The sequence below is a fragment of the Topomyia yanbarensis genome, chromosome 3 (genome assembly GCF_030247195.1).
Source record: "Topomyia yanbarensis strain Yona2022 chromosome 3, ASM3024719v1, whole genome shotgun sequence".
Taxonomy (NCBI): Eukaryota; Metazoa; Arthropoda; class Insecta; order Diptera; family Culicidae; genus Topomyia; species Topomyia yanbarensis.
Window position 1 is genome coordinate 267,343,060 of NC_080672.1, and position 25,598 is coordinate 267,368,657.

A 25,598-nucleotide genomic window follows, 5' to 3' on the forward strand; every position below is an offset into this window, starting at 1 on the left:
GCATGATCGTTGATTGAACATAACTCATCATCATGTTTTACCGCCGACGCCGCAAATTATATTGCACACTACTTTTTCAATGTCACCGTGATCATGTCCTGCTCACAACCCCTATAATAACATGGGGTCTTTCAAATGCTTACATGTTTTAGGCAATCGAAAAACGAAATTTAAGCCAAAGATTTTTCATGAAATCAAACAAACAACCATTTCATCGTTATTTCGAAGAAATGTTTACTCTTTTGTGTTCATGCCGCTTGTCAGCCTACGCACGTCATCTTTAGCCATGGTCTTGGCTAACTGATTACACTAATTCTAAACTCAACCAACGTGACGCTGTTGACTGCTACCTTAATCTTCATTATTGCTCATTGTTTGTTTATTGGAGGAAACTGTGAATAATTTGGTGGCTTCAAATCATTTAGGATGGTTTGTGCTCCATTGCCGTCAATCCGTTGTCAAACGTCCTTGCTGAAATCACTGAGAACTGACATATGTACAAGTAAAGTTTTAAATGTATGTAAGAAATAAAACTGTCGTTTTGAAATTCCATCAGCAAGTGGCAACTTGCCACAAGTTGGCGCTACGATCGGCCAGCAAACACTATACGGGCATTGCGTGTAAACTTGGAAACGATAGTGGTTCATGCATGCTAACCTGTATGTGATGGTGATTTTCAACGTATTTTCATTTAAATGTTTACACAAGTTTTTCGGGAAAGTTTATTCCAGTTTATATGTCTGTTCTCTGTGCTGAAATGACAACTAGCTAAATCTGGCCTAAACGTGACTAGACCATCATAAGACTGAATGAAAGTTAAAATCTGTTTGTTATGGTGCCCCATTTCGAACACTTTCAAATTGGTAGTCTTATTCGTCACCAAACGCTGATTTTCTTGCAAAAGGAACAGATCCCTTGACAAACTACATTTCTTAGCCGTGAATACAAACTTGAATCTGCTAGAAAACTGGCCACGAGAAAGATTTGTCTAAAGTCGGGTATCGCATATTAATCATCGTCGATTAAAACACACTGTTTTTGTTTGGGGTTTCGGTTTTGTTCTCGGTAACATTTTCGGCTCGACCCCCATCAGCAGAAGACAAAAGTTAAGCCCGTAAGGTATTAAGCCTGTTCTAATGACCCTGCACACTCAATTTGGTTCAGCAATTTCCCAACAGCTGTGAAATCAGCTGTGATATCTCAGTAAAGTGAGATTTATTTGCTGATTTTTTGTGAAATATTTTCCGAATCTCAGCTATGAAACATCACTTTTACTGAGATCCCAGCAAAATATTGTTTACTGAGATCTCAGCTGTTGAGATTTCGGCAAAAGATATGAAAAAAGCTGAGATTCGACAGAAAAAATTAAGTGTGTGCAACTTCTAGTTTTCCAATCTGTATACTTCCCATCCTTGCTCTCACATGAGTACTATGGCTCTAAATTTTCATAACTTTCCCTACCCAGTAATCTCTAGCTAATTGAATGTCGTTAAAATGTAAAAAAGTTTGTATTTCAGTGAACTAAAATATCTTCACAAATTTGCGTATCATTCATATTTTAATTTCGAACTTTAGATTCAAGCAAAGGCCAATTTACGCGATGAGCAATACATAGTGATAGTAAAAGGTTATTTAGAGGTTTGTTTAAGACTTGTAATAACTTATTTGATGCAATAAAACGAACTGTCAAAAAGTCAACCGCGTATTTTGCAGCCCTATAGGGTAACATGGGGAGACTTGACCAGCTTTTCAGTCAAACCTATGCAAATATTTAAAAACGTTTTCAATCTTTCAAAACTCGTTGAAATGTAATGTGCACAAGTATTGTACGTAATCATGATTTTTTTGCTGTGATCGTTTATTCTGGTCACGTCTCCCTACCGCAGAGAGACTTGACCAGGAGAATTTTGACATATCAGAACGAACAACAATGGTAAAAAAAACATGCTGTAATTATTTTTTCCCATATTGCTGAGGTCCTTAGTACCATTGAAATATAAAACGATTATATTTTATGAGTTTTAAATTTTTTAAATGCTTTTACTTTTTGGGATTAACTGTACTGATTACATTGCAGGTTTACGTGTCACGAAATTAGACGTATAGCCGCTAACTTGGTTGACTAGTACTATAAAATTTGAAACAAATATTTAAGGTGGGATTTTTTATAACGTTATTAACATTCACAGTAGATACCAAAGAATAGTAAATATCATAAATTTTGTATCTTTCTTCAGCTTATTGGCACTTGCTCAAGCCTCCCAATAAAATCATGGTCAAGTCTCCCCAACATTAGTTCTTACGTTCAATGTCGTGCTAATTTTATAAATAACTATTCCAATATTCCGATTAACGTAGAATCATTTCACTACTTCATAAGGATTAACATGGTATATGAGTACTACAAAAAAAATTAACTACTTCAATAGATATGTCCTTACAAAGTTTGATAACATCATTTAACGCAAATTCATGAATTACGGAATATTTTCTATGAGGAAAGGATTTTTCGCTCCAACTTTTTAAAATAGCTTATTGGATCGAAAGAGGTATAAAAATATTTTTAAAAAGGTTTTAAGAAGCAAATGGAACACGTTAATGACAATTGTTGAATTTCGTGCTTGGTCAGCCATGTTCCCTTATCGTTTGTGCCGACGAGACAATATCATGGCAGTAGTAGATTGGTTCACTCGAAGCTTTAAAGTTCTGCTGTGATGCCAGTTTTTGTGTTGGAGTTGGTATTTCGACGTATTGCAAGTTTTACTGTTTTTACATACGCCAGTCTATGTATAATGTGTCTACAATACTTGAAAACTGTGACTGCAGTAGTGTTCGTGAGATCGATTGAAAATAGCTTAAGTAAGTCAATGATTCCAACAGAAGCGTTGTTGATTTTTAGTGTTCAAGTTATATAGGAAGAAAGTTCAGTGTATTTTAACCGTTTGGTGTAACACACGATGAATCGTACGGGATCGGATTTCGGGGATGATGACGCTGAGTCAACTTTTTCGGAAATGGAACCTCATGATCAAGAAAATGACGAAATTACTGGTAACGAAAGCGGCGTCGATAAGAAGCTTTTCGCAGCTCGTATCAAATATACCGCTAAAAATGGTCTACTGTCCAAGAAGAGGAGCCCAAGAAATTCGATTGTAATTCTGGACCTTCTCTAACTTTTATACACTGTACTTAGTCGTAAACGTTTTTCATCGATTTTTTTCCACTTACGCTTCGATGACACAACTACGCGGTTTTCCCGTGTAGAAGAGACTGCAAGCTATACGCGAGTTTTCTGAAGCAATACTTAAAAATTTTATGAAATCATACAGTCCGTCGAGATGGTTTACCGTAGATGAAAGGTTGCATGCGTTTCTAGGAAGATACTTCGGAAAAGTATATATCAGTGGATTTCAACCGGGGGTGAATTGACCCCCAGGGGTGAATTAGACTAATGTAAGGGGTGAATTATGCGGGGTAAATTTTTACTTGTTATCTTCCTGAAAGAAACCTTTACATATTGTTTCAGTCAGTAATGAATAAAAATGCTGCCTGAGAGAGTATAGGAACGGAGTTCAAATTGAAATGCACTCAGGTTTTTTTACGCAGGGGATACAGGCCGCGTAAATGAAAATCGCGTAAATTTCAAAATCCGCGTAAATGAAAATCGCGTAAATTTCAAAATCCGCTTAAATTTCAAAATCCGCGTAAATGAAAACTGCGTAAATTTCAAATTCCGCGTCCGGTAGTTCAAACATTTTCCAACGTTTTGGGTTATGTTATTGACAGGCACGTCCCGAAGATAGTTCATCATCAACAAATCGGCCCTCCGTGGCAAACGAGCACGATGCGACGGCTGAAGTCCATTAAGAGAGCTGCTCTGCGGAAGTTTACCAAGTATCGCACAATTCCACTTGGAAACAATTACGTCAGTCTCAACCATGCTTATAAACGAGATTGTCAGGATTGCTTTTTTCGATATCAGCAAAACATTCAGCGTAATCTCAAGGCGCACTCAAAACGTTTCTGAAAATATGTGAATGAGCAGCGCAAGGAATCCGGACTGCCGCCGTATATGACTTTCAACGGTCGCACAGCTACCACATCCCAAGATATGTGCAGCCTTTTTTCGGAGAAATCCGCGAATGTGTTCACAGATGAGGCCCCAACAGTAAATCAAATTGCAGTCGCGGTTAGTCAAGTTTCGGTTGTGAGCCAAACTCTACGCGTTATCGATGTCAATGAAACGATGATTACCAGAGCTTGTTCTCGGTTGAAATCGTCTTTCAATCCGGGACCCGATGGCTTCCCTTCAGTACTTTTGAAAAGGCACATTGACGTTTTAGCGACTCCACTTCTTCGCATCTTTAGAGCATCTATTGCCAGTTGCATCTTTCCATCCTCCTGGAAGTCCGCGAATATGTTTCCAGTCCATAAAATAAGCGAGACGTCAATAATTACCGGGGAATTACTTCATTGAGTGCTGTCTCGAAATTGTTCGAGCTGGTGATTATGGAACCTCTTCAGGCTCACTGCAAGCAGTACCCAAGTAACGATCAACATGGCTTCACGTCTAAGCGTTCGACAACGACTAACCTGCTTTGCCTAACATCCTACATAACAGAGAGTATGGAACATCGCGCTCAAACCGATGTTATCGATACAGACCTATGTGCGCTTTTGACAAAGTGAACCATGACATAATAATCGCTAAAATGGAGAGATTTGAATTAATCGTAGTCTCTTGCAGTTATTTCGATCCTATCTTTCAGGTCAAGAAATAGTGGTTGTCTTTGAAGATTGTTAGGCACATTTACTTCTACGTCAGGAGTACCCCAGGGAAGTCACTTGGGATCGCTGATGTTCCTGCTTTTGACATTAAAAATGTCTTACTCCACTATCTGGGGCTAGGTATCATTCTAAAATCTAAACTATCTCCCATGTAACGAAACTATGTAAGGTTTGCACGCTTATAACTCCGATATTACTAGATGGATTTTAATCATTCATACACCAACCGATTCAGAAACACCTAACTTAAATATTGGTAATAATTTAATATCTTCCCAATAAAAGTGGACTTTTGGAAATTGGTAAAATTAAAAAGTTCATGAAAAACGGGAAAATTACCATTCGTGAGGCAGATTTCTCAGACACAGCCGTCAAGAGAGGGCAGCTTAGTTGCTCAATGAAACACGAAAAGTCATAAATAGAAGCAACGCATGTCCGTTTAAATCAGTTGTTGCTCTTATCCCATACGAGCGACATCGTCTCCGGGCGATGCAATAAGCGCTATCGATTTTCGGTAACGTTGGCATTTGCACACACTCGCACCTAAGTGACTAAACCATATACGGTTAGTTTATAAATAGAGGTGACGCGTACCCGTTTGAATCAGTTTTTGTTCTTATGTCGAACGGGTAAGATTATGGCTGCAGTGGCTGGGCACTACAATAAGCGGTAGACGCTATGCATTTCGGCAGCGGTGGCCGTGTGCGGATTTTTCGGGTACCAGCACGGTGTCACAGAATGATTTGCAAAGTGGGTGGGCGGGGTGGTTTGGATTTAATTCAATACGGTGTGTGCTGCTTAAAGCGGACCCTACACGGGACAAGAATATTGTCAATAAAAACATTGTCAAGACTGCTTCAATACGCCAATCCCATTTGATTTCTACATGATCAACATTTTCAAGACACCCTTACACGATCAATATATTGATCAATAATCGATTTATTGACAATATTTCTGCACGTGTAGGGTCCGCTTAAGAGTGTTGCGTTTGAAAAAAATATATTTATTTTTATGCATGCGTGTGCGTTGTAACTTGTTAAACCATGTTTACGGCGCTTTGTAGCTGCGTAGGGTAAAGAGCCTATTGGTTTTCATGTTTCATATTTCGGTAATATGTTTTTTATCAGTAAGGCATCTGACAACGTGCTTCTGTAGTTATTGCACTGTTTAGCAGCGTAGTATTTTATATAGGAGAGTACATTCAGGTTTTTTTACGCGGATTTTGAAATTTACGCGGTTTTCACTAACGCGTTTTTTTTTTAATTTACGCGGTTTTCATTTACACGGCCTGTATCCCCTGCGTGAAAAATCTGAGTGTAATTGCATCGGAAACAATCACATTCCCAGCAGAACTTTTTGTTTTCTAATTTCAAACACTTTTGTTTCGTACTGCACACAACGGAAAATTTTAAAACAGAACTTACCGTCCCAGCAGCAGTTGAAGCGGGTGTTCTTTTTCGATTCAAATTCAAGCCATGTCTGAAGCGTTACTGGACTTAAAATTGTTTTCCCAGTTTATCCAGTCAGAATATCTGTCCTACCCTATGTATTTTAAACACAGTTCTAATTGCGTTTTAAAGTATACAACAAATAGAACGGTTGGGGATACTAATTTAAGTTTTAAAATAAATCTATTTTAAATTATGAAACAAACCGCTGTACTGAAGATATAATTATGTCAGTCCTATTACCACATAAAACACCTATATAACATAAAACGCTGCAGAATTGGTTTAATAATACAATGTTTACACTACAGAGTTATAACACGTTTTAATAATTAGCAACAAGAAAAATGTCACCAAGATAGCATAAAAACCCGTTTTAACTGGTAGTGCGAACGTTGCATAACAATGTAATTTATCAAATAATTTCATTTTTCCACCACTAATCGATCAAGAAATACACTTAAGATTGTTTACTTAAGTTCATTAGTACATTATTGAAAATTTAAATGGAAAATGAAATTTCATATTTCATGGAGAATCTGTATATTTCCGTTGGCGGGCGTGGGCTTCCCATCACAGCTCTCAATATGGAACTTTTCTTTTGAATATATTTTCTGGACAGACCAGCCTTTTTTTACTAGATGGATCAGCCAAATAATGCCAATCACCTAGTGAGATACTTGATTAATTAATAGATTACCGTTAAAAGACCTTCAATAAATTATGTTTTGATGGGGAGGGTATATAGCAAATTGTAACATATGAAAACAGGCGAGTGAACAAGAACGTGAGTCGATATGTGTGATAGATGAAATTCATTTGCACGCTCTTGAAAAAAGCTACATTTTTAATGTCACCGTGGTCGTGTCCTGTATACAACCCTTTTTTTTCAACGACGTTCATCTAGTTCTGAAGATTAAACGCCTGTCCTTCGCAGACGATCTCAAGATGTTCCTTCTCATCCGCTCTACTAGATTACTCCAAGTTTGGAACCTTTGCTGACCGGTGTAACACGAACCGTAAGTGTGTAAATCCAAAGAAGTGATCAGTGATATCGTTCTCACGAAAAAAGACCCAGTTTGTTTTAACTGCCATCTACTGGATCCTGAAATTGAACGCGTTAGTCAGGTGAAGGATCTAGGAGTGATACCTGACTCGCAACTTACGTTTAAACAGCACGTCTCCTATGCAGTTAGCAAAGCATCTGGAATGCTGGGATGCATCTTCAGGATAGCGAAAAATTTTACGGACATTTACTGTCTCAAAGCACTGCACTGCTCTTTGTCGCGGTCAATCTTGGAGTACTGCTGCGAAGTTTAGAGCCCAAACTATAACAACGGTGTTGAGAGAATTGAGTCCGTGCAACGACGCTTTTTACGTTTTGCGCTTCGTAAGTTGCCGTGGAGAGATCCCGTCCGTCTGCCAAGTTACGAAAACCGGTTCCAGCTGATTAGTTTGGAACCCCTGCTTGTTCGAAGGAATACAGCAAGGGCTTTGTTCGTTGCTGATATTTTGCGAAGTCATCTGGATTGCCCAGCCATCTTGGAGCAAATTAACATAAATGTCGCACCTCGAACAACGCGTAAAAACCTCATGCTCCGATTGCCATTTCGACGCACTAATTGTAGCATGCACGGGGCCATTACTGGCCTACAATGGATCTTCAACCGAGTCGCTTCAGCTTTCGACTTTAATTTGTCTCGCCCAACTCTACGTCTACGATTTTACAGAACCTTCAACGGACCTGCTTATTTCGGCTGATTCCTTCATGGTTGATTTTTATTCACTGTATTGTTATTATTTTTTCCAAAAATTTTAACGATCTGATTGTTAGCAATAAGTTTAGCATTAAGACATCATTGGAGCTTTCAATTGCCTGTTGGTGTGTATATGACAAATGCAAATACAAATACTTTAAATGAAAACCGCGTAAATTTCAAAATCCAAGTAAAAAAATACCGCGTAAAAAACCTGAGTGTAGTATGTCGCTCAATCAAATGAAAACAACTTTTTCTTTTCTGACAGGGTGGTTAACAATTTTCACCAAAAGGGTACATGATAAGGATCAATATACGGAAAAAGGGAAAAGAAACGAAAAAGGGTGACTTCCAAGCCTGGCAAGTTTTGGGCTACACGCGATTCTTCAAACTCCTACGTGTAACATTTCCTAATGTATTTCCCGAGTAAGTTTTATTCACTTGAATGCACGGAAAACTAACGTGATTTTGATTGCTTTTTGTTATATTACACGCTTTTATTTTTTTGTGTCTTGATAGATAACTCATAGATACAAGCAATAGTACAAAGTAGAGCGATAGATATTTCTAAAAATGAGGGTTCTAGTTTCTGTTAAACTGTGGTTATATGTTATACCTGACGAAAATAAGCTCGAACTGTTTATCATTTTTATACTAACTTAAGCAGTTTGAGTCAAGTTATAAACTTAATACGATGAGTTTCAGTTTTTGAATCAACAGTTAATCGTGAGCATTTATTCCTATTGTTAAAATTGAATTCCACTACTTTTACAATTACGATATGATAAAATGATTCTTATTTCACGGTTCTCATTCATTTTCAAAAAATTAAGAAGTACTGAAGTTGTCTTTTGGAGAAAGTGGCTCAACAACGATAAGTACTACAGATTACGATGAACTATATCATAGAAAATATTACTTCTGTATCGACTACCTCATTGCAACAGTCGGCTAAGGCGTTGAAACATACAAAAAGGCTAAACACAGGTTATGCATCCCGTAGAGGGATTCCAATAGAATTTCTTCCCAATAAATCAAGAAAAGAGCATTCAAAAATAGTTGGATACCACGGTGTAGAAACGTTGACTTCTTTTGTTTGCCGTAAAAATAAAGTCCACAAACCCATATATGGTGGATACTAGTTCTAGTAATGGTATAGGGGAACCCGGGGCTCTTTGGACCTACTTCAGAAAATCGCCCCTTTAGGTGGATAGATGTGAAAAAGTTACCGGTCAAAAGTCCTAATTGTTAGTTTGAAACCTCAGCTACATTTTGGTACCATAAAAATTCATTCCATTCATTTGCACCACTCAATGGCAGCGCTAGGCAACGATTTGCAAACCTCTACATTTTTCCAGCCTTTTACAACGTAGGGGTAATTCGGACCTCCCTACGGGGCAATTCAGAAGTCATTTTTCTTTAAATTAATTACAATGGAATTATGTCTACCTATGAATCAGTTACAAGAGACACTCCTTAAGAAGCAAAAAAAAAAAATAAACTGCTTTACAAAAACTTGTATTTTCTTTGCCGAGGCGTGTGCAATGGTGTGCGCAGCCGCAAGCCGCTGAACGGTGATTGACGGAATAGGGGGTCTGAATAGCTCCGTACGCTCATATCGCACAAAAGTGGTGAGCGTCTCGAAAATATTTCTGTTTTCACCCAAACAAAAATCATTCCATAAAATAGGAGCCTCAAGCTTTCCAAAACACTTGCCTGTTATTTTTTCACTTTTATTTGTTGCTTTAATCATGGTTTTTCCATCATAATGATTTTTTTTTCGAGAATGGAAAAACAATGAAACACGTTGCATCTCCTTTCTACAAAGAACAAAGAATCAACTTCAGCTCTCAAAATTAATGTTTCAGAATAGCGGTTCCACGAATATGTACGATAGTCAGAAAGTCTTGTTATTTTCTGAGAAATCAGGGGGGTCCGAATTACCCCCACGATCTTAATAGCCCCGGGTTCCCCTAATGCTTCTAGTAAACTAGCATTATAACTTATAAAATTATAAAAAATGCGGCTTTGATATTCTAGACAAAATTACGAAGGAAATGTTACTATCAAAACCAACAAAGCGGTGGTCGGTGGTGATTTTCGACAGTCCTCTAGAGATGACGTTACAAAACTTTTATTTTGTATACGATGAAATTTCCATCGTGGCAGAACGATAACACACGTCGACGGGAACTGTTCATCAAAAATTTTGCGTTTCGATTGGCGGAAGAACAGTGTTCATAACCGAATATAAAAGGAGAAGAGCATGTTTCTAGAAGTCCGAAAACTTAAGAATATCTGTATTATCAAAATGTGTTTCACCTGCACTACCGTGGGAAACTTTGAAATGTGTCATCCAAGCAAAAAACATACACATGCTGTGTATGCTTAGAGGACCCAACCACACATAGGAGGGTAAAGAGGGTCACTATTTGTTATTATTGCACATTCTCACAGCACAAAAGTCAAATCAGTTGCAATTTGTGCAAAGTGTGTGTTTGAAATGCCCACAGAACAGCAAGGATTGAAACGCTCTGCTCAACATGTGCTTAAATTCATGTTGATGTATTACACAAAGGCCTCACAAACACCGTATAAAAACATAAAATGAATTACAATTAAATATCAATGACAACTCTACTGGTATTTACTTTACGAAAAAAAAATCACACTATCACAAAAGTTAAAGCGTATTTCAGACACCCCCTCGTAAATACATGAACTGTATTCACGCGTTTAGTGCGGTTGGAATGGAATATTGTCTATCCCGAGATAAACTAGCGTTTTGTCGATTTGTTGCTATATGAGACACAAATGAGTGCGAACGAAACAAAAATAAACATCAAACCGTTTTTTCGCTTGCACTAATGCAAAGTGAACATGCGCGTAATTCGGTGCACGGCTTGGTGGCGCATGGCTGAAACGTCACGATGTGGATTTTAGAAAAGATTCGAAATACACCAAAATGGAACACATAATATGTGTTCCATTTTGGTGTATTTCGAATCTTTTTTGAAATCCACATCGTTACGCATAAAATACATAAATAAATAAATACACCTTTGTTTCAGTAAAAATCTAGTTTGAAGTTTGGTGAAGTTTATTTTGAGGCTTATTTATATTAAGTTTTATTTTTTGTGTTTCGAATTCATCTCGTCAGTAACTAGCACCATCTGGGTGTCTAGTTAGACGATGTATCTAAACTAGTACCCAAATTAGCACTAGTTAGACACAAAAAAATTCCAAACAGTTCACACGACACATGTGAACGTTCAAAGCAACTGAGTTGTCCCGAGTGATGTCCCGGGAAGCAAGCACAGAGGCTCAGGTTTACTGACGAGAAAGCGAAAACGAACTCTTGTCTTTTGGCTCGGGAGCCAAACGCCTGGCATTATGCAATATTAAATTCCCATAAGGGAAAATCGGACTGAACCACTTTGTGCATTAAGGGCACAAAACCTAACTTAAATTAAGTTTTTGCTAGTTACTGACGAGATGAATTCGAAACACAAAAAATAAAACTTAATTTAAGTTAGGTTTTGTGCCCTTAATGCACAAAGTGGTTCAGTCCGAGTTTCCCTTATGGGAATTTAAGATTGCTTATTTATAATTTTTCAAATATTTTTGAAAAGTTGAAACTCTTTCTCTAACAACTCTCCACCGTTTTTACAGCAGCTTTCGCTCCCATTTATCGCAGTCGGAATTTTTTGTCTCAGAATTTCAGCGAAAATCAAACAACCAATTTGAAAACCGATGCAGTCAAACTAGGTTGTTGCACTCGGGCTAAAATTCCAACATAAATCTGCTGACATTCCGAATCTCATTGTGGATGTGTTGTTTTGGGATGAGGTTTATAGTGCGGACATCTACGTGTTCGTAATAGAGAAGCTCTTGTTTCACGAGCCACAAGATATTTATCAGAAACGACAAATTACTCAATACTTTTACATGCAGATAGATTATATTGTCATTAAACGTTTTGATAACCATGTAGATGGCGAATGGGTGTCTCCAATGGAATATCGAAGCCGAGTATCTCAATCCATACTGAATCTTCCTTTTTATTGATATCTTTGCCACTGTTGAATGTGCGATTCCTTCAATGAGAAGCGTCTGGTTTTTTGAGATGAGTAACAACGATTTCCTTGTACACTTTTTTCTGTTCCAAAACCTCAAACGAAGCGGAAGAAACTCTATTGCTGTAGGGGAAGATGGGATAAAACGCACCCCCGGGGCAAAATGCACCCCTTGTTTATATCGAAAACTGCTGAAAATTTCTAAAAAGGGGTAACACCAGTCGGCAGTCCGTCATAGTTGACTTACACTGTCAAAGTTTGATAACCGTACATTAATAGCAACTCCAGAAATAAAGAAAAAAAAATAACGTGCTCTTCTCATGTAATTATTGTGGCTCGAGCAACAAGGATTTTCAGCTCTTATAAATGCTTTTAGTATTATATCAGTGCATTCCAGTTCTATTTAAACCGTTGCTTATTATTCTGTCGCACTATATATGAAAAATCTACTAAATACTTCACTTTTTGCTAAATTTATACCTCTGCTCCATCGGGGGCAAAATGCCCACTTCTTTGAATTTGCTGATTTTTTAATCGAAAACATAAAAATCGTTCTGAAAACATGCTGATTGCATAACCTAAGATTATTTAATGGCACACTTTTATGAAATCCCGTCAGAAAACAAAACTAATTGCATTTACTTCTGCTCCGTTGTTGCGGTGCATGCTGCCCGGTTGTTGTAGTGCATTATGCCCCGTTATTGTGGTGCATTTTTCCCCCGCACAAGTGCGTTTTGCCCCGCTTATTTTTGAAAAGGTAATTTTCAATGATTTTGAAAAATTGAATATTTTTCATGTTTTTGAATACTTTGCAAAGCGTTATGATTGCGATTACAGAGGAATACGTTGGCTAGACGATATCATTAATTAAATTCTCCCAATTGGTGTTCTATAGCTGAGTTATCATCATATTTCCTTAGGGAGTGCGTTTTACCCCATCTTCCCCGAACTGTTTCATTAAAAAATTTCGTCATTTCGATGCACATGCTAAAAAGCTACAAACAGTAGAGTGTGTTCATTTTTTGTGAATATACAGTTCTCAGCATCATCGAGTGGAAGCCCCAAAACCACCTGACAACTCCGTGCGAACTCATAAATCGAGACAGAACTAACTAACTGCACGTGCCATACTCACCTGTAATCTGCGTACCGGATGCTTGCTCCTGATTTATTTGCCTCGTGCTGCGCTTACGGAACATCCCAAACACGGCTTTCCTGCGGATGGAAAATGGAAAAATAACAGTTGAAAACATTTCTGATTCTATTTGAAAAGTAAACTTTCCGTGTGAAATTGACGGCACGCTGGAATGGTATGGTAGACGTGGGGAAGGAGGTACATACCTGAAATTCTGTCCGCTTACACAGTATAAGATGAAGTTTATTCCGAAATTGGTCATGAAGAAGAGGTGGCAGCAGTTTTGAACCAGCACCATTATGTGAGCGTGTTCCGTCTGGCAGCGAAAGATAGGCAGATTTGTATCCATTTATTCGTAAATTTATTTTCCAAGTGGATAGAAGAAAATAATAAAATGATGGAACGATGTTTGTATCAGGGAACGGTACTATTTTCCTAAGGTTAGAAGCAGTGTGAAGTAGTGATTTCAACGGATTGTTGTACATTGTAAAATCAAAAAGTTTACTAAACAGTAAGCTTATTGATTTTGCAATGCCCAATCCGTTGAAATCACTAATTATAATTCTATGAGAATAATATTGCATCATTCGATTGAAAGATTAATTCCTATTACATTGCTATACCTTTTATTCAAAACTTCATAACTAACAAATGTAAGCAAACTGAGTTTATTATACCAAATATAAGCTAAACATTGACTCTTTATCGACAACAAATAAAATAAATTTTGTAGATGCGATGTTTTCCATTGTGATGTTTTGCCATTTCGACTCTAGTTGGTATCTTCGTCAAATGCAAAACCTCATATCTACTCTCGTTTGCAAAACAGCACAAGAAACATATCATATCTACAAGCCCACCTGTCAAAATGTCATATTAACCCTTTCATGCCCAACTTTTTTCTAGTGCATGTAGAGTTTCAAAACTATTTTTCCTTGAAAACTGTGGGGTCAAGAAATACGAAAAACTTGTTTTCATAAAGATACGTGCTTCCCTCGCAGTGCTGGAAGCTGCTCAATTTTTACCTTAATACAATTTTCCTAGCATATTTACAATAGTCCAATTGCGTGGAAAACGTTCCCAAAAACAGTCTAAGTTGATAAGTTTTATCAGTTTTCAATAATATTGCAACATAACGAAGATATATGAAAAATTTATTTTCTGTCGCCAATGTAAACTGCTCCTGACAGCACTGCTCCATCGGAATCCAAATCGATTAATTGTAATAACTTCAGTTCTAGAGCTGATCCGTGTAACTGTTAATACTCAAATGAAAAGCAATAATCACATTTATTAGCCTTACTTGTTTTTGTGAGCAAATCTTGCCTCAATCACAAGTTATAGCTGTTTAAAAAGGTTGTTGTCCACAAACAACATGGGCATGAATGGGTTAAAATGTGCCATTGCTAAGACCGCATTAGATCGAAAAGTTGTGTAAGTTGCATACGCTCAGGTAATTCAGGCTCATTATTGTTACGTCACAAAAGAAAACGGACTTGCCTATAAGGATACAAAGCAGTTTCATCGAATTTTTTGACAAAAATATTCAGTTTCCAAAAATAATCCAGTTCAGTTATAATGGTTCGACTTCATGAATATACAAGGCATTGTTTGAACTGTCCGATAAGAAACGGGAAAGTTATTTTCAGCCTTAACTTGTGTTCATAAAAGTACATTAAATCGTGGCGACAGATGCTGAAAATGTTTAGAAACGACATGTCTTGTGTGGTTTTATGGTAATTGATATAAAGAACCCTAATGTGATAAGCTTGCCGTCAATGCAATGGTGCTGCAGCTATTTGGTAGGTTTAACTGTTTTTGAAACTCAAACAATACGAGTAACTTTCTGGGTTATTGACCGCACTGTTGACACTCCCATTCGGGATAATAAAATTGAAATGGAAGGTTTTATATAACTTTCGAGTGGTTTAATGCTGCCCAGTATCCACATCGATGCGGGGAACAGTCTGCATTTTGCAGGAATCGGTTGACGTAAAGATTTATTTTTACACAACTCTCTGACCAAATCGAACAATTTATCAAGCGTCGCTGGGGTCATTCGGATGCACCGGATAAAAGTATTCCGGATCGTGCTGCCTCATGAGATCTTATGATGTCCCGAAAATGCCTTCAGCGTCCCTTGCATGATAGGATGGTCAGTGACGATTGGTCACACCCACCAACGACGCTCGGAATGCTCGTTGGCATCGGGAATCGCATTAAATTCAACGCAGTCTAAATATTTTCCATTCCAAAAATTTGAACTTTTCTACAACTATAACACTGCACGTTAAATTACGTCCACACACGTCTGTCGCGCTCACGTGTTTCAAATCTCATATTGTAGGTCCAATTTTGTTCCCTTTCGAAAATGACGAGAACGTATAACGCGTTCAATGTTTGCCTCTAGCTCATCAACCAGCTTACGTGCTGCGACAACATGACGTGCATATTAACAAGGTGTATAAAAAGACCGCTAAGCTGTGCCATGCCAATTCCATGCGGAACGTATAACGTAGGTTGAAGTTCAAACATAAAACATCCTGGAAACATGTAAACGAGCAAAGGAAGGAGGCCGGGTTATCCTTAACGATGCCGCTTTTTGACTTTGTATAAAACAACAGATGTAAGAGATAGAGATAAACTTTCAAGACAGAAATTGTGTGCTTTCTTATGCCTGACAAAATCTTAGATCATTGTGAAATTGTGGAAAGAATCCTCAGGGCAATTTATTTTGAAAAAAGTGATTTCAAAGGGTGTATCAAAAAAATTACACATATGTCTATTAAAATTAGCAGATAAATATATAGTCTCTTTAGCAAAGATGTTTCTTATTACTTATTAGTTTTATTTTACATTCACAAAAGATTGAGGGGGAGGGGAGGTTTCAGCAAGAAACATAACACTTTTTTGTGATTTTTTTTAGAGCTTTGCGGGAAAGAAATAATCAAAACTTTTGTACATTAGAGTGTATCATTTCAATAACATTCTGTAATTTTTCTATGCAAAAATATTGACAAGCGACTCGATGACGAAGCTTTTTGTAGAACGTCTCTGGAAAAAAAACATGATTTGCGGTGTTATTTACCATTCAAAAACTGCTTATCCGATAAAAAATACCTAACCCCTATGTTGAGATATTTGATGATATTTTAAGGGGTGGTTTAATCAGTTTCATTATATATCCAGCAATATCGCTTTCTAGTGATAATTACTGTATCAAATAAGATATCTCTATGAATACGAGCACAGGCGTCCCTACCCCTCTCCCTTTTCCAAGGATCTCTTTATGCTACTGGAAAAACAAATGTATTCACAAAGATTACCTCGAGATTACTAATATTCGAAAGAATATAGATAATTGACCTCTGCACCGGTAGGTGGATAGATGCTAAATTGTTCCAAAAACTAGTTATTGTCTATGTTTAGTTCATATTAAGGCATAATAATAGCAATAGTAGCAAATAATCACTCCTCTGCTGCTGTTCAACAGGCGACTGAGCTCGCCCGATCAAACACCATGCTTTCCCTTATGCTGTGCTATTTATGAACTGCCACTCAAAAAACCGTCGCAAAATACGCATCTAAGTCTATACATAAAACCGATTTAATCCACCTAGCAGTGAGATGAGACATTTCTTACACATTCACACACTATTGGATTAGTTTGCAGAACTCACGAGAAGTAAGCACCCAACTAGAGGTGGGATGAAAACAGTTTCTAGTCTTGCACGAATACAATCTCCAATAAACTGAATAAATTATAGAAATCCACAAAACGACCGAAATAAAAAAGTAAAGCAAAAAATGAAATAATAGGTTTTTAAATTCATAAAATGAGTAGAAAAATTAATGTAAATCAAAATTATAATATACACGAATCAAATTAGATTAGGTTATTAAATAAAAATTAAGATTATATTTAGAAATAGTTATAAGATTAATAGAATAAATTGACTCATACTAACAAATTGAATAAAATAAAACGAATGACAACATTAAATGCATAAAATTAAAGATATGAATAAAATGCATCTAATGAATCAATTGAATCAAATGAATTAAATGAATCAAATGAATCAAATGAATCAAATGAATCAAATGAATCAAATGAATCAAATGAATCAAATGAATCAAATGAATCAAATGAATCAAATGAATCAAATGAATCAAATGAATCAAATGAATCAAATGAATCAAATGAATCAAATGAATCAAATGAATCAAATGAATCAAATGAATCAAATGAATCAAATGAATCAAATGAATCAAATGAATCAAATGAATCAAATGAATCAAATGAATCAAATGAAACAAATGAATCAAATGAATCAAATGAATCAAATGAATCAAATGAATCAAATGATTCAAATGATTCAAATGATTCAAATGATTCAAATGAATCAAATGAATCAAAAGAATCAAATGAATCAAATGAATCAAATGAATCAAATGAATCTAATGAATCAAATGAATCAAATGAATCAAATGAATCAAATGAATCAAATGAATCAGATGAATCAAACGAATCAAATGAATCTAATGAATCAAATGAATCAAATGAATCAAATGAATCAAATGAATCAAATGAATCAAATGAATCAAATGAATCAAATGAATCAAATGAATCAAATGAATCAAATGAATCAAATGAATCAAATGAATCAAATGAATCAAATGAATCAAATGAATCAAATGAATCAAATGAATCAAATGAATCAAATGAATCAAATGAATCAAATGAATCAAATGAATCAAATGAATCAAATGAATCAAATGAATCAAATGAATCAAATGAATCAAATGAATCAAATGAATCAAATGAATCAAATGAATCAAATGAATCAAATGAATCAAATGAATCAAATGAATCAAATGAATCAAATGAATCAAATGAATCAAATGAATCAAATGAATCAAATGAATCAAATGAATCAAATGAATCAAATAAATCAAATGAATCAAATGAATCAAATGAATCAAATGAATCAAATGAATCAAATGAATCAAATGAATCACATGAATCACATGAATCAAATAATTCAAATAAATCAAATAAATCAAATAAATCAAATAAATCAAATGAATTAAATGAATCAAATTGATTTAATTCATCCAGTGAATACAATGAATCAAATTAATGAAATGGATCAAATGAATAAAAAGAATGGATGAACAAAATGAATAAAGTAAAAAATAAATGAAATGCATAAATAAAACAAACGAATCAAATAAACAAAATGAGCTGAAGTGATAAAATGAATAAAAAGAAGAAAATGAGCAGAATTTAATGCATTGATTAAGATGAAAAATTGAACAATGGTAAAAGGTTTTAAATTAATATAAAGAAATAAATTGAATCAAATAAATTATTTGGATGGAATGATTAAAACTGAAAAAGTAGTCAGATTATTAAAATGAAGAAACTGAACAAAATGAATAAACTGGAAAAAATGAATAAAATGCATACAATGAAAACAATGAATAAAATAAGTTAAATGAATGATATGAGTAAAATGCACAAAAAGAGTAAACTAATCAGAGTGAATCCAAAGAATGAAACGAATAAAATAAGTAAAATGAACGCAGATGAACAAAACGAATAAAAAGATGTGGAATGAAATAATTAATTAAAAAGAAAGCCAAAAATATTTTTGAATAAAAAAATGAATAAACCGGATTGTACGAATTTGAGAACCATTGCATCAGAAAGTTTTGAAATGTTTTTGAAAATCTCATCTTCTGAGAAAAGGCTAATAAATATGCAATGGACTTTCTAGAGCTTCCATCTTTTTCTGGTTTTATTCTTTTGTTTTCATGCTTTTTTACTTGACGGCTTCGTTTTAAGATTATCTGGTTTTTCTACTTTATTGTTGGACCTTAATTAGTTTTCAGGAACCTGGAACGTTCAATTTGCTTTGGAATTCGAAGTTTACTTTTTGGTCACATATTCCCGAAAAAAGATTTATGTACAGAATAGAATTTACAGATCCAGTATTTTAACGCGCAATTGAATATAGTAAAGCGAGACAAGGTCACATGTGCTTTCAAGTCCCTTGAACAGAGAACGACAGGGAGAATGCGATTCGTAAATGAGACAGGTAGATATTTCAAAGTTTTTATTTGCATTGAAGTAAATATTGTGAAATGTCTAGGTTATGTCGATAGTACAAAAGCCGTGCATTCAGTTGTTTGCAGACTGCTTTCCATTCATCCTTATAGCTTTCATATTGTTTCGTTCAAAATTCTCGTGCAGGAAATATGGATCAAAAAGTCCTATGCAGACCAATACTGTGAAAAAGAAATGGTTCAAACTACTCAGTATATCCAGATATAGACGACGATAAGTTAGAAGACACATTGTAGTTGCATCCCCCATCGAGAGTGGGTACTTTGGGAGACTTCTTTTCCTGGATCTAATTTGTGGATATTTTTGGTCTTCGATCCGTTATTTTTCATGAAAGTTCGTACCAATACATACCAATACAACTCATGGTTCATTCGCCTGCGCCACGTTCCGTCTTCCATCTGCACGCCACCATAGATGGTACGCAAAACCTTTCGTTCGAAAACTCCAAGGGCGCGTTGGTCCTCCACGAGCATAGTCCAGGTCTCGTGGCCGTAGAGGACTACCGATCTAATCAGCGTCTTGTAGATAATCAACTTCGTGCGCCGGCGAATTTTGTTCGACCGGAGCGTCCTCCGGAGTCCAAAGTAGGCACGATTTCCCGCCAAGATCCGTCTCTGAATTTCTCTGCTGTTATCATCGTCGTCGGTTACCAGTGAACCCAAATACATGAATTCGTCGACCATCTCGATTTCCTCACCGTCAATCCGAACTCGGGTGGGTGGTTCACATTGTCGTCTTTAGAACCTCTCATGTATTTTGTCTTCGAAACGTTGGTGGCAAGTCCAATCCTTCTGGCTTCAGCTTTCAGTCTTTGAACATATATTTCATTCAAAATTCAATAGAGATACGAATAGTTTAAATATTTCACGTGGAATGTCTCTTTTGAAAATTTTCATCGTCAAACTTTCATATTACCCAGTTAAGCCAAATATTTTTCTGATATAGCCATGAATTTCCTTAATTATAGTGTAGATACAGGCTTTGAATAGAATTAAATTAAAGTTGAGTTGATGTAGCAGCAGACAAAAAATAGTTTTGTTTTCTCAAACCTTCGCAATTACAATTAATAAATATTTCAGATTGGCAGAAGATCTTATCACACAACTTAGAAATGGATACAGAAATAGTTAGATAGATGCGATAGAAGAGAGACAGAGAGAGCAAGAGAGAGAGAGAGAGAGAGAGAGAGAGAGAGAGAGAGAGAGAGGGAGAGAGAGATGGAGGAGAGGAGGGGGGCGTGTGAGGAATGGCAAATGATGGTTAATGCAGTGACATTATTTTTATAGGTATATTATTTTGATATATTGATTCTTACATTCTTATCATAAATAATGTAAGTAGTAATTTTTGCGCCATAACCAGTATAACCTAAATCTTGCAAAAGAGATAAATTTTCGCTAGATTTTTGGGCTTCAAACATACAGTTGCTTTCGGTGACGCCACAAGTATAATTATATTAGAAATCTTTTATCTCACTACTAGGTGAATTACTTGTTGATCTGTGTATTGATATATCATCCAACAATTACCTCATGATTGAACGCAATGCCTAATCCAAGGAATAAATACTAGAACTCACTGTTTCTTTATCAACACATTATTTTGTCTTTGAAGTGAACTTATATATTGATTTTTGAGAAATTGTTAATTTATTATAAAGGTAATTCACAAAATGTTCTCAACATCGAATTCCTTGAATCACGTAGATGTGTTTTCATACCCCGATATTCAAAATCGGTTTAGTTTTGCCCCTAAAACACCAGTAAAGCAATACTCTGTATGAAACAATCTCATTTTTAGTTAGGGGAAATTGGTAAGCGTGGACTAAAAATACAAAATGTTCAATATCTCCGCTGCTCGTGCACGGATTTAGACAATCTATAGCTTGTTAGAAAGGTATTTTACAAGCTTTCTATTTATATGCAGTTTGTGGGACAAAATTGTATGGTTTGAAAGTTATTTGCAAAAAAACTGCCGTGTTTTGACAAAATCGCCCATATCTCAGAAAGTAAACAACATATCGAAAATCAAAAATAATAGTGTCAAATGGCAACGTTAGGCCTTTCATTTGAAACTAATTTCATTAAGATCGGTTCAGCCATTGCTGAGATAATTACATGACATTTTGTACATACATACATACACACATACACACACACACATACAGACATTGTCTCAATTTGTCGAGCTGAGTCGATTGGTATATGAGACTCGGCCCTCCGGGCCTCGGAAAAAGTTTTCAAAATTTGAGCGAATCCTATACATTTCTTTTGTAAGAAATGTAAAACTATTATCGGTTCTTGTACATTTCCATAGTAATTCTTCAAAAGGGCTAATGAGACTTTTGTAAACAAACTTATTTCGCTCATTATTCCGCTACCGAGTTGAATTTCATGAAAAATACACATGAATCATCTTTATCCTTGGTAGAATCAATTTCAAATGTTTTCTGTGTTGAAATGATAACAAATTAGGAGAAATCAGCAAAACAAAAGTTTGTTTACAAATCTGATTAGCCCTATTCAAATGTTGATATGGATTTATTGCTTCGAAATAAGGTTAAGACCACTGCCTTCGCTTCATTTATATGTGCATAGGTTTCTGGGAGCGATCTCCGCACACTTAACCAGCCAAAAGTCCTTCGGTAATTTTTTTGAGGTTTTGAACAGTAAAACAATATTTTTACGGATATTTCAGCAATCAGATTAAAAAATACAGAACAATTTGTAATTCTTAACGACTGTCGGTAATTTCCCCAAGCGATTGCTGAACTCCGCTTTGGTTCTAACTGAATTTGTCAAAATCTTTTTTTTTGTAGAAGAATACTGCTCAGTAAAATTGAACTGACTGTTCAGCAAAGCGATTTTAAATTACTGTACTCCGTCAACTTTTACAAACCTATTACCGCAAATCTGTCAAATTTTTTCAGTCGCCATTTTAAGGAAGATCTCGCGACGCGCTTGGAGTTTCAATTTCAGTCGATCTTTTGGGATCGATGTTTGACAACATATTTTTTTTTTTTTTCAAAGAATCGATGTGGCCAAATCGATTTTATTGTAGTACGCAGAAATGGCCGCTTGATGAACTAAAGTTTTTGTAAATTTTACTTATTTAGTTTGCATTGCACGAATGATACCGTTGATAACGACTTAATTTTTCGTGAATGAAACGAAACGTTTCGTTTATTTTAATAAACGTTTATGTATATTACGAGCGATTTCATTGCTCACACGAACTTATTTCGTTCATCTTAGGAAAGTTTTCGTATTTAATAGCATACTATTTTTTCAATCGATATTTTAGGATCGATGTTTAACAACAACGATTTTTCAACTAACTAAAAGGATCGATCTAGCAAAATCGATTTTATTTCAACCTGCTCACCTCTATTGAGGACTAGAAAGATTGTGGTGTAAAGTAATGGCCGCTTGATGAACGAAAGTTTCCGTAAATTTTACATATTTGGTGTAAATCGCAGGAATGTTATCGTTGATAACGTCATTATTTTTCTTGAATGAAACGAAATGATTCGTTTATTTCAATATATGATGAACGATTTCGATGGTTCGATGGCCGCACGAATTAATTTCGTTTATCTTAGAAAATGTTTCGTATTTATTAGCCGCTCATTGTTTTCAGTCGATCTTTTGGGAACGATTTTTTCTTTAATTTAAGAAAAACGATGTGGCCAAATCGATTTTATTGTGATACGAAGAAATGGCCGCTTGAGGAACGAAAGTTTTCGTAAATTTTACTTATTTAGTGTACACTGCACGACTATTATCGTCGATAACAACCTTGTTTTTGGTGAACGAAACGAAATGTTTCGTTTATTTTAATAAACGTTCATGTATATTACGAACGACTTCGTTGGTCGCATGAATTCATTTCGTTCATCTAAGAGAAGTTTTCGTATTTAATAGAATATTATTATATATTATATTATTACATTGCTCCTGCAGAGAAAAACTCAAACTTATTCATACAAAACCAACGAGCAGTTCGCGACGGCTCAACTGAATCCGTACTGCTCCGGATATTGGATCAACTGGAACCGAAAGAGGTTCAGGAAATCTTCCTGAAACCGGCAGACACGGATACGGCTACTAAATAGTCAGACCGAGACCGTCGTGATGATCAACATTTATCTGTATATCAACAATAACTCCATATTCTACCTCTATTGAAGCTCTTTTGACGTTGACGGTTGGACGAATGGTGCTCGTAAATATTATAAAGATATTCGTATGTAGCAGCGAACTATTCGTTTGCCGAACGAAGCTGTTTCATAATAAGTCAACGAAAGTCGTTTCGTGGTTTTCACGAAAAACTCGTAATAAAAAATAAAAGTGTTTCAATAGAACTACGAACGATTCATAATATGTACGAAAAATTCGTATATATTATGAAAACTCTGTACGAAACTAATTTCTAACGATTTACGAATATATTATATCAGTGTAGCAAAAGTTTAGCAGAGCGTCAAATTTCGCTATGGTTGAAGATTTGCTCGATAATCCTTTTCGGAATAAGCTTATTTTCAAACAGAGTTTGAAGATCCAGCAAGAGGATACACTGAGCAATTATTATCTGGAAGAACATCAAAAAATCAATTGTCTGAGTGCCGTCAAAATCAATGGGATAGAATTCCGTAAGAATCTAATAGTTGCTATAAGGTCTCATCAATTTCCCGTCATTCGGAGTTATTCAGGAATTAGTCGAAGCCGATAGTGAGGTCCATTGTTTGTTGAAATTAAGCGATACAGTGACATACGACGAATTCTTACAGGACTATGAAGTTGAAGTTTTACTGACTCAATAGTTTTCTCACATCGATGAGATATTTCAGCACACGACGTTTTCATTTTGGAGCCCTTATCATAGTAAAACTAAATATATATATATATATATATATATATATATATATATATATATATATATATATATATATATATATATATATATATATATATATATATATATATATATATATATATATATATATATATATATATATATATATATATATATATATATATATATATATATATATATATATATATATATATATATATATATATATATATATATATATATATATATATATATATATATATCTCGGCGTCTATTTAATCAAGATTACTAGGTTACAACTTTACAATAACTATAGATTTGAGTCTTTCCAATTTTCTTCTTAGCGGTTAATAACATAAACAAAAGTGATGTTTTTTTTCGGCGAGATGGACCGTGAACGGTCTTAGCCGTCAAGCTCACTTGACACAGCAGAGGAAAAAAAGTGATGTTTTTATCTTATATTGTGAGTTATGATAGCCAGAATTCATCGGGAATATAATGCAGAATTCTGCCAGAATTCTTTCGAAATTAAAGCAACCGATTCCAGTACAATCGGTTTTTGATTTTGAGTCTAATGTTACCCAGTGAACGAAAAGGCGACTAGGCGGGTTTCAATAGACGCCGGCGATTGATAGACTAATTGAAACTTTGCTCTAGGCTACCCGCCATAACTTTCCGTTTGCTACGAAAATAGTGTGGGTACATTTGAGTTGGAAATCTGACAGAAAGCAGACAGAATTCTGAATTAAGAACCGGATGTTTTGACTGGGAAGGCTGTACTGACCCCGATACGGAAAAGAAAGGTGTACACATACCTCATTTTTGAGTGTTGGGGTTTAAATGTCAAACTAACAAGAACGACATAATAAACCCTTTAATAGTTAAACTTCTCGATTGACACTTACATTTGTTTTCTTTTCTAGTGTCAGAGGGAATAGACGATATAAATATTTCTATGGAACTGAACGACCAAGATTTTTTACTTTTACAAATGAAAACTAAACTGATCAAGACAATCCAACGAATTTAGAAGAAACTAATGATCGAACCTATTGTTAAAGAACTGATCGAAGAAATAAAAATTGGAGCACTAAGAGAATTAGAGAACGACAGTGATGATACAGATGAAGAGAGCGAATCAAGAGCGAAAACAATGATGGAAATTGAAAACCAAAATAATCCCTACAGAGGAATCAAAGTTGAAAAGGTAAAAAAGTTTGTTTTTATTTCACAGTATATATTCAACGTGATTTTTTTTGTTTCCCAGGTTGTTACGACAAAGTATTCAAGAAAACGTGGGATGGCAGGGCTGTGATGGAAACTTTAAAGAGCGCTGGGAAAGCAGATGATAGAACCCCAACAATTAATAAAGTTCTGTGTGAATTTCTAAGAGCAAATTATGGAGTG

General features: G+C 35.5%; 1 protein-coding gene across 1 annotated transcript in view; it reads right to left on the minus strand.

Annotated features, from left to right (window-relative positions):
- The window catches only part of LOC131689683 (cysteinyl leukotriene receptor 1-like), a 94,645-nt gene that overhangs the window by 10,553 nt on the left and 58,494 nt on the right, over window positions 1-25,598 (minus strand). Inside the window, exons 5-6 of the mRNA XM_058974936.1 lie at window positions 13,414-13,523; window positions 13,208-13,287 (exon numbers count right to left, since the gene is read on the minus strand). Of these exons, the coding sequence (XP_058830919.1) occupies window positions 13,208-13,287; window positions 13,414-13,523 (190 nt within the window). The remainder of the gene's footprint in view (window positions 1-13,207; window positions 13,288-13,413; window positions 13,524-25,598) is intronic.